Below are 10,634 nucleotides of genomic sequence, written 5' to 3' on the forward strand. Positions count from 1 at the left end.
AAGTCATCGCGTAATGGCATCCTAACAATGGACCATCAACCATGACGTATTTTAGTGGTCATGTCGTTGCATCTATTATTTGGTATCTTTTCAACTTGCTTGAAGCATATGGTACACGCAGACAGACAGGCAGATAAACACATACACTAACATGTAATCGTTACCATCCGTGGACTGGACGAATTGATATTTACCTATAATAAACAAAACAAATTTTTTAAGCTATAATCAATGTTAATTGTCATTAAACGTGAGATCTTCATGATATTAACAGGCATGTTTACTGTTAACTGCATACTTACTTTTTTTGAATTGAAAAAAACTTTTTTCTTTTGATTTGAAAGTAAATATATTGTCTTCATGTCGGTGTAGCTTTGAAAAATCTTAGTCTGGGAACTGGCTTTGTGCTCAGTTGGTTCCCTTAAATTATATTCCGTACAAATATTAAATTTTATCTTCAATTCTCAACATATTCAACTAAATATGGCCAGAAATGTTGCTTAGAATATGGAATTTTTTCGGGAAAAAGTACCACTGAAATTTAAATTCAGAAAATATAAATGGAGAAAGAAAAATATGTATTTGAAGAGAAAATTTTATCATTTATAGAGAGTGTTCGGGGATTGCTTTGGGATCAGGTACGCTGACTTTAAAAGAAGATATAGGCGGTCTCCAATAATGTTTAAGGAGAGAATAACAAATCACTTGGTTTAACAGTATGTCAGGTTGTTCGTTCAAGCCCAGTTATCGTTTGAGTGATATTTGCTAAAGCGGCTTTTGATTTTGTCTCACAGGCTATTTTCTTTCTATGTGTACATTTGTATGTTTCTTTTGTTGTAAAAGTTGACATACGTGGTTTCAAAAAATAATGTGACATTATGCATAAACTTTAAGACTTTTATAAAGAAGGGAAGGATGCTTCCAAAAGTACCGATTTTCGGCTTAATTTAGCTGAACCTTAGTAAAATGCTAAATTTCTATTCTTGAATTTTTGGAAGTGATTTGTGGATAAATAAAATGAACAGAAAATTTGAGTTAGCATTGTTTATTGAAATTTGCAAATAATTGAGTAATTTTTTCATGTGGTTAGTTTCCGTAAAATTGAATAGTTTATAACTATGGCTTTATTACATAATTTTTTCCTGCTATAATATCCCCATTTAATGTTTGTGTTTATACAGGGTTCTGAGAACCAGGAAAGTCCGAGTGCTGGTTCCACCCATTCATCGATTTCTCCTCCGATATCGCTGATGCACGATATTACACCGGCAACATCACCAGCAGTTATTACTAGTCAACAAACTACTACTACAATACCCGTTACAATATCGCAAATGTAAGCTAGCTTTTACTAAATACTTATTTTTAATTTTAATCGAAATGGACTGCGTGAACATATTAATAGATTATCGCAATTATAATGAATGTAATTTAAATGGTAATATTTATATTAATATAAAAAAGTTTACCCAAAGTTGTACATTATATAACATCATCTCTCGGGCAGAGTTATTATGACGGGATATTTTTGGAGTGACGAGTGCTTGATTAAGAGCAGCAAAATCGTTACTGTTGATGAGTTTACAAATGTAAATGTATTTTAAACGTTTACTTCTCTTATCAGGAAAAAAAGAATTATTCATTCGTATTAGATATTCTAGTTCAAAAATTCTTTTACATTCATGAAATGATTTTGTACATAGCGATATTAGGATTTACATTAGAATATTGGAATGCTACTATATATATTGGAGATATATTAGAATACTTTTACTAGAATCGTGCACTTTATCAATAGCTTTTAATTTTGAAATATAATTTAATCCCTTTCTTGCCTAAATTTCATTCAGTTGCATCGTTTATTAAAAGTTCATTTCTACCACTTTTTTCTTTCAAATATAAAATACAGCAAATCAAATGAATTGCTTGGTTGATACCGTAAGATTGGTAGAGAGATAAGTTTGAAACCCAGAGCAGTTATGAAGTTATTATAATTACAAATTTTTCGAGAATTCCGGACTTTCCAATTATCCAGTGTCCGTGGTATACTTCAACTTGACGTTTTCGATATATGCTGAATTTAAAAGTTTAAAGATGTACATCAACAGCTGCTCCACTTGGTAGTCATCAGATTTTGATTGATCCAGCAACCGGTCAGCATTTTTTGGTATCTTCTACACCACCAACACCACATCCACAAATAATCTACCAGCCGGTTTATTACTCTGCTACACCGGCACAGCCGGTTTATTATCATCCTTTTACATCTGGAGCCCATGGTTAGCTCGTTGGAATTCCTTGCTATAAGTTACATTAAATGCTTTTATATGAACGGTGCGAAGAAGATAACATAAAATATGTTAATTTTAACACTACCTGAAAGAAGTCAGTTTACTTCCTATTGTGCTATTTCATAGTTCTTCGTAGTTTTCGACTTTGTGGTTGCTTCAAATTTTTAATGTATAATTATGCCGAAGAACTCATTTTTTTGGTTCACCTTATCTTTTCCCTTTCAAATACGTTGAAATTTTGACTCTGTTGAAGGAAAGTTGAAAACTAAAGCGAGTTCTTAACTACAGGTACATATGTCGTAGCTGCTACACCAATAACCGCTGCTCAAACCGGGAGTCAGATAACATCGTCACATATGACACTTGGGCAGCGCTTTTCTTCAACGCCACCACCGCCGACGGCTGTTCAGAGTATCACTGGATGTTTTGTACGCAGTGTTGCTGATTTCGACGACACAAGGTAGGTCTTTTCTCTATTGAAATCTTATGATTTTAGAGTCGAATACTGGCTGCAAAAGTGCTATGTAGATCTGTTGAAAATAGTCTACTTCAAAAGATTGGCGTAAGGAGTTATTTGATGCACTCAAACTCAGCAGTTATTCAATTAGAGATCCGCACGTATATCTGATAATTAGAAATCTTTCTATAATTTATTTGATTGCAGTATTGGTTTGTTTGCTTTCAGATCGGCAGTAACAACCGACGAAAGGCATATGGTTTTCAAACATCCATTAACGTCGACAGTAGGATGTGCAATGGATGCAAAACAGATCCTTGTTTCAAAAAACTGTAATTTTTATACCAGCATATTTGATTTTGTAAATCGTTTTTAGACTTTATGAGTTTTATTTGTAGTCATTGGATTCGGAACACAAATCATGAAACCTAAATAGTTTCTTTTTCCCTTTAATTGCATGTAGCATAGTATAGCATGCATGTGGCATAGCATAAATTTCTTTCAGCCTTTTCACCGCCACAGTCTTCACCGGTTTTGTCCCAAAATTGCTCAGTACTGGACAATTTGTCAGCTACACCATTGAGTAGTCTGCAAAAGCCCCACGCACAAATACGCTCACAGGAGACCACATATCAGGAAGCTGCTAGTAAGCCAGCCATTTCCACCAGCGCCACTACTGTAGGACATGTAAGTGTGAATATATTGCTGGACTTTTTATGAAATGAAAATTTGGGATTTTGCAAGACAATTCTATCAACAGTATTGACATCAGCCGTAGTAGATTTCTTAACAAGTAGCAGTAACAGAGAAACGACACTTACTAGAAGGGAATTGAAGTTAATTAATTTTAGATTTTTAAAACTAGCATGTAGCTGTATGATTTTTTCTTTTTTTATAGGCTCAAACGGAAGAAGGTAAAAGGACCCCGTTATTTGGTGCCGCACCAGCATGGTGGGGTGAAAACGATGCTTCCAATGTACAATTACAAAGTGATAGCGAGAACACAAGGTAAAAATACTCGGTTTATTTTTCAGTTTACTTTCTGCTGAAATAACCTTCGAACAAGACTTCAGAATTTTCATTTATTATAGGAGTGCGGTTGCCGGAAGTGTCCATCGGCCATTAAAATCGATTAGGATGGATATTGACTTGAATGAGCCTTTTGTCGATGAAGAAGTAAAGAAAGAGAATAAAGCGAAAGGTTACTTTTAGTATCGACTAAGATGTTAACTATTCTAGATGAGGAATTTTTTGGATTTAATAAACTATCGCTAACTCAAGTTTGGAATTCTAATTTAAACTTTAATATAAACTTCAAATTTTAGCTGCACAACGTACATTTTCTTCAACTGCATTTACTGTTTCCTTCGACAGTGAAGAAGACTCACAAAAAGTAAATTTATCACTTCAAGATGCTGCTAAGAAAACTTCATCCAGGTAAGTGAAATCATTTAAAATTTGGCTAATCTCACTTTTAATGCCTATGGCAATAGCAATGCTTATAGATTGTTTTTTATTTCGAAATTATGAGTTCCAACCTCAAGTTTTAAGTTGGATTTTATGAGTTCTGTCATTATTGTAGACTGACCTGGATATTTTCATATTTTTGCTATTTGCAGCATGTCATTTACGGTTTTCAGTACGAGAACTGGTAGGATGTTTCATAGTAACAACATCATTGAAAATGCATGTTTCTAGACTTTTAATGAGGCGAAGTATGCCGCCAGCTAGAATACTTTCCAAAGGTACCGCAGCGAAAATAGCCGGTTTAACAGCTGCGTCCAGTAATCCGAAGCAGTATTTGTTGAATAAGATGCTGATGGGGATTGGTGAAGGTAGGAGAGATTTAAATTTAAATTTTAGTTTGGTAGGAAAGCTAAGTAAAGCTGAATTCTTAATCACACATTTTAATTTAGTAGCTCTTCGGAAAATTTTCCAGTTTTGATTATACTTTTCAACATAACTCCTCGTGTAGCTCCACTTAGTGCATCACAGTTCTGTGTTCATTTTTTCAAGTAGAGGTGAAGTTTCCCGAATTTAAAACAAGAAATAAGTGCTGAATTCGAACAGCTTGTTTTGAAAACCGTTATGTCAACTGTACATTATCTTTCAGAATGCAGTGAAGAGCCAGATATAATTGCCTGCGAACAAGGAAGAAGGAAACCAGATACTGACGATACATTAAGCGAAGCAGGGACTTATGTTGTTGGTTAGCATTTAATTAAGTGTTACAAAAAGCACATGATATATTTAACAGCATTCGATAAAAACGCCAAACTTTAACCTTTACCAGAGATTCATTAATATTGTTAATGAGCAATTTTTTCATTCAAGGAAACATTATGAATATTTGATTTCAACAATAAATTTCATATTATATGTATATCAGTTATAAAAATTACGCAACACTTCATTTCATCATTTCGATCAGATTAGCTGCATTTTGATTGATTTTTCCTTCTACATTATTAGCTGTTTTTTCTTTTTCGATCTGTGATGATTTTCAGCTTTTCGCCATTCACATAACTCATATAGACGCATGCCTGCGGGAAGGACAGATATTAATATTTCATTGTCATTCTTCAGCGTTGTACATGATAGTTCATCTGATATTTCTGAACATGACTTATTTTAAGATGGTGATCATATGAATCAGATGGTGACTTCACAGACTGTCAAAGATTCGGATGCAGAAAGTGTTTCAAGGTATCGTTTTTCTTTTATTGGTGTAAACTAAAATATGTCCATGTTTATAGTAAATAATCTTCGAATTAGCCTCAGTAATGAATATTTTTATTAATCTATTTTTTTATTAATCTTAGTGATATTAATTTTCCATAAAAATTTGACTTTTGTTTCAATATTTTTCAGTGAATCGACAACAACCCAAAGCACAGAAAATCCTCGTCCTACTGTGCCAGTGCGCATGGGATCGGTAGGTAATTTCTATAACTTTCAGTTGTTTTAAGGATCGTCTGTTGTATTTTTTTAAATGTTTTTATAATAGATCACTGTAATCAAATCAAACAATATTTTGGATGGCTCGTCAGTCTTTTTTCTTCATTTTTACTTGCACATGCTCATGTTTTGTGTCTTAACTTTCTGTTTCAGATCCTGCCTCAAATCAATGAGAATGTAAGTAACACAGGTGATGGAACTGAAAATAATGAACATCTCTTACGTGAGCTGCTGCGTCTTAAGTCCGGGCGAGTTGATCAGCGTTGCGGTACAAGTGAACATCAAATTGTTGCACCATCTACATCACCGGCTTCGAACTCATCCCGTCTGACTGCTGCAGCACGAACTCATGTACGGGTTGCATGTCGTCCAGAAACTTCTAAGATGGAGGAACGTCAAGGTAGTTCGCATCGTTTATGTACCATGGCATCATCTTCACGTGCATCGCTGTCATCCCAAGTACATCGTACACAACCAATTATTGTTGCAAGTGGAATAAATGAAAATACCTTCAGGTATTTATGTTGGGTTAAATTAATAATATATCGTGAATAACTCCAGTTTTTCTAGATACTTTTGTTTTTGAATTCAGAAAACTGATGAAAAATACTAATCAAAGTTAACCATTCTTCATAACTAATTTTAATAACTGTACATTACACCGTCATCACCATCATCCGTGCTTTTAATAATTAACGAAAATTGGATGCCAAATCTTGCAATTTTTACCTTGTTAAAAAGCTCACATGATTACAACTGCAGAGCGATAGTAACTGCTCTTTGTAAACTTTATGTTTATATTGTTTGATACGCCACTCTTTATTCAAGATGTCTCCTATGATTTGATAAATCATATGATAATGACAGATCATGCTATCGATATATATATATACTTTGTTGACACTATGCGTAATCTTTAAAGTCATCTTTGCGGTAATATGACTGCTAATTTCAAATAGTCATAAGTAGATTTCCCCGGAAGAAACTCAAGATATCTTGGTTAAGTCATGCCCGATATGAGTTGTACTGAAAGTTTAGTCGAAAAAAATAAAACAAAATTTATCGGAAGCTTTTGGGAATGCTCCATGGTTAATAATTCCTGATCTTTTGTACCTTTTCACTACGGCTGATAAAAAATTTCATAAAAGTTTCATTGAGATTTGAAATCAAATGCTTTATTAAATGGAATTCTAGAACGGCATTGTAGCACTGAAGCGAAAACAGCATTATGGTACTAAAATACTGAGAGGCATTATAATGTTATAAATAAAACTTTTTTTCTGTAACCGTTACGTTTTCGTTCTATTAATTCGTATGAACTTTTGGCAGTAATTTACAAAAGAAATGCAAAAGAAAATTAAATATTAATTAATCTCTAGATCAATTTTTTCACTTTCCGTCACATAAATAATTTATTCCTGTTGACAATTAAATTTTGAAATAGCCAAACTTTTATCATTTCTCACTGACTTTTTCTTTTCACTTTAAAGGAAGACAGTGAGATGTCGCAGTGAAACGTGAGTATTTTTGTATTGTATTGTTATTCCTTTTTATTATCTGCATGTATATTATTTGTTTCATGATAATTGCTGTGGTTAGATCTGTCCAATTTTTAAAACTGGATCTTATCTAAAAGGAAAAAATTCGTATTAGAATGATATTGGCTGGTAGCTAGTAATTATCAAAGATTCATTTTGTTATCGCTTATTTATTGAAAGGAGAACACAGGTGTCTCTGTTTCGTATGTTTCGTTATTTCTAATAGAACTGTTGCTTGTATCACATGTTTAATTCATTAAAAAAAAGAAAAGAAATCGCTTATTCCCCCTGAAAAAACATATCCATTTGAATGAAGAAACAGAATATCAATGAAAAGAGTTTCTCAAATTTCCTGTTTTTTTTTTCAGTTGTCTTTTGTAATTTTGCATGTGATTTGCATTTTCGTCGATAAGCATGGACTAAAAGCATGGACTTTGTTCAGTTCAGTTATCTGTTGTATGACATAAGAAATGTAACACTTCTGCATGCTATAGATTTTATAGTATTAATTTTATTTAAACTAAAAAAAGGAAAAGGAGAGTTCATATAACGTTTTTTTTCGCTTCTTTGAAAGTGCGGGTGGCAATGATATCTTTATGTTGTTTATATATTTCCGCATGGTTTTACTTATTATTTAATAATCGACAATTAATATGGCATAAGTACTATTAACATGAATTTTCATCAAATTCACTGCTGATCATGTATGATCATATTCTGTTATAAATTGGCACTATTTGAAAGGAGAAAAAGAGAGTTATTCCAAAATTTCATAATTTTTGGCTGTATTTTTTAAAACTCGAGTTATATGATATAATATTTTTTCTTCAAAATTTCAGACGTGGTGATGGTGGTCGATATTCGATGCGATTTTCTGGTGTTAACAATAAGGGTCATTCAAATTCTGCTGCGGTCGGTCGGAACGATAAACCACCATTTCGTGTTGGAGGTACTGGAAGAAATCAGGTAAAAATCTTTTACTTTCTTTTTATTTAGAATTTTAAACTTCATTTTGCAACAGAACACTGAGGCCATGATTAGCTTAGTTCTTGCTGTTCCTCAATAAGGATATCACATATCAATTATATTTCAGCCTTTTTAATTTTCTATTTTCCATTGTCGTGGATTTATCCCTTAAAAACTTTTAATATCTAATTAAAATTGTAATTCACTACAGAAAAGAGTCCCATTTGAAAAATCGAATTCCCAGTTACTGATTTCATAATGTAAGCAGATATCCAATGCAACCTAGGGGGGTTTAGCCTTTAGGGGTTTAGGGTTTAGTTTAGCCGTTCGAGGAAATTAAGACAGGGCTCCGGAAGTCAACAAAAACTCAACTGATAGTATATTTTCATTTAACTGTATTACATTGTTCATATTTGTTGAACAAATTGTTACCCGACATATTTGTTGATTAGCAACATCGATGATGCTATAAAATCGATAAAACATCGATATCGGTATAAATGACAAATTTTCATATTATTCTTTGCCTTGAATTTACTCTAGGTGTACGTAACTCGTGAAGCTATATGAAGTCGATTTCCTCTGGTTCTGAAAACGTTTCAAGATTGTCAATGGACTTTTTCAGGCTAGTGGAGCAAAAGCACATAAGGAAAGTGCTGAGATGACGGCTTGGTTACGACGTAAGGATTATAATCCAATGAAAGCAGCAGCTGAAGCAAAGAAATTGCAGCAATTGAAAGCACGGTGAAATTTCATTTTTTTTTTTTCTTTGGAATACCTGTATTACTATTTTAATCTAGACATCGATGTTTTTATTTTGAACATTTTCAATTCAAAGTTTCGTTTATAGCAAATTACAGTTTTTAAGATTCAGCCTTTAATTTTTGGTAAGTTTTCTAATAAAACAGGTGGGGAAACTCCTGAGAGGGATGAAGAACTTTAGGTACAATATTCCGATAGTTAGCACTATATGTGCTAAGAGATCCATGACGTTATTTTGGCATCTAAATCTAAATCATAACTAAGCAAAAACTACCACAAGTTTTCAAATTGATAGCATAGTGTTTTCTAATTGACCGCATAAAATCTTCAATAATTCTTATTAAAGAAAAAATCTATGAAATGACATAAAATCTTGATATGAAATTTTCCATAAATTTTTTTTCCGACAGAGTTTGAAATTTTAATTCATATTTATTTTATGTTAGCTTACAAAATATTTCCCACGAATGTCAGAACTGTCAAAAGGAGTAAGCTTTTTTCAAAATTTTTTTATCGTTATAATTAATTTTTGTCAACCAGATGCATGATTATCATTCCTTTGTTGCAGATCCATAAGGTTGTGTTGTCAAATATTACTATATTGTGTTAGAGCTTAGTCCGCTTTATTGCAAGTAGCTTGTTTCGGTTTTAAATATTGGTGTTCAGATATTCCTGAAATTCTTAGGAATCAATATCCAAGAAATTTTGAGGTCCTCTCTGAAAAACATGATGATTTGTATGTATAAAATTATGTGGATCCATAAAATGATGTTACTGATAGAAGTGATGAATTCCGAACTATTAATGCTAAATTTTTTGCTAGGAATAGAAATCAGTGATATAGGTTTCAAATTATATGCTGTCTGGAACTAAATTTGGAATGTCCTGATAATGCATCTTATTTCACAGCTTCATTGTTTGTTGTTACTGTTGTGACTCTTTTGTCGGTTGGTAACATATTTGTTTTCTTGAATGAATATTTTTATAATGTTAAACTGTACTTCAGAGCAGACAAGTTTGCATCAAATCGTTCAATATCGTTTCATCAAGGGACTAAATCCTTTACCAGTATGCAACCGGCAAGTTTTGTTCTTGAATCGTTTGTTCATTTACTGAAATAACTTTTCATGCTATCTGTATTGTTAGATTCAATTCAAATTAAAATGCAGTTTTGATTTATGATATATTTTTCGTGAAATAATTTATTAACTTTTCGGATTTACATAATTCTTAGGCTATATATTTTGTTATTACTCTGAAGCATCTTTTAGTTTTTCAAATGCTGTACGCACTGAAATTGTTCCAATCTTCTTAGTAATTTTCTTGTTCGGAAACATAGAATTTAGACTTATGAAGCTTCGTTAGGATTAAAATTTTGGTCTTGTAGGTCGTTCGGAATTCAAATACAGCTCGTCATAACCGGTCACAAAATGATTTGTCAGTTAGCAATGCTGCTTGTGGGCCGGAAACAATTCTTGTCAATTATTCAAAAGGCATCACGAGAGATTTGAATAAATTACGTTCGGTTGAAGCTACTCAGGATCAGGTTAGTGCATCACTCGGAATATCGGCTCAAAATATTTTTCAGTTAATTTTTCGTAAATTGGATATTTCCAGATATATATATATATATATATATATATATATATATATATATATATA

General features: G+C 32.6%; 1 protein-coding gene across 1 annotated transcript in view; it reads left to right on the forward strand.

Annotated features, from left to right (window-relative positions):
- Window positions 1-560: 560 nt before the first annotated feature.
- Window positions 561-10,634, forward strand: part of LOAG_18360 (hypothetical protein) — a gene marked incomplete at its 5' end in the record, with an annotated part of 12,934 nt that continues 2,860 nt past the window's right edge. The window contains 18 exons of the mRNA XM_020451021.1: window positions 561-638; window positions 1,182-1,336; window positions 2,095-2,279; window positions 2,580-2,751; window positions 2,977-3,080; window positions 3,254-3,435; window positions 3,647-3,756; window positions 3,840-3,949; window positions 4,074-4,185; window positions 4,447-4,583; window positions 4,862-4,957; window positions 5,385-5,454; window positions 5,620-5,683; window positions 5,860-6,221; window positions 8,084-8,210; window positions 8,836-8,954; window positions 9,979-10,051; window positions 10,360-10,518. Of these exons, the coding sequence (XP_020305233.1) occupies window positions 561-638; window positions 1,182-1,336; window positions 2,095-2,279; window positions 2,580-2,751; window positions 2,977-3,080; window positions 3,254-3,435; window positions 3,647-3,756; window positions 3,840-3,949; window positions 4,074-4,185; window positions 4,447-4,583; window positions 4,862-4,957; window positions 5,385-5,454; window positions 5,620-5,683; window positions 5,860-6,221; window positions 8,084-8,210; window positions 8,836-8,954; window positions 9,979-10,051; window positions 10,360-10,518 (2,415 nt within the window). The remainder of the gene's footprint in view (window positions 639-1,181; window positions 1,337-2,094; window positions 2,280-2,579; window positions 2,752-2,976; window positions 3,081-3,253; window positions 3,436-3,646; window positions 3,757-3,839; window positions 3,950-4,073; window positions 4,186-4,446; window positions 4,584-4,861; window positions 4,958-5,384; window positions 5,455-5,619; window positions 5,684-5,859; window positions 6,222-8,083; window positions 8,211-8,835; window positions 8,955-9,978; window positions 10,052-10,359; window positions 10,519-10,634) is intronic.

The sequence above is a fragment of the Loa loa genome, assembly GCF_000183805.2.
Source record: "Loa loa unplaced genomic scaffold supercont3.277, whole genome shotgun sequence".
In the NCBI taxonomy this organism is placed as follows: domain Eukaryota; kingdom Metazoa; phylum Nematoda; class Chromadorea; order Rhabditida; family Onchocercidae; genus Loa; species Loa loa.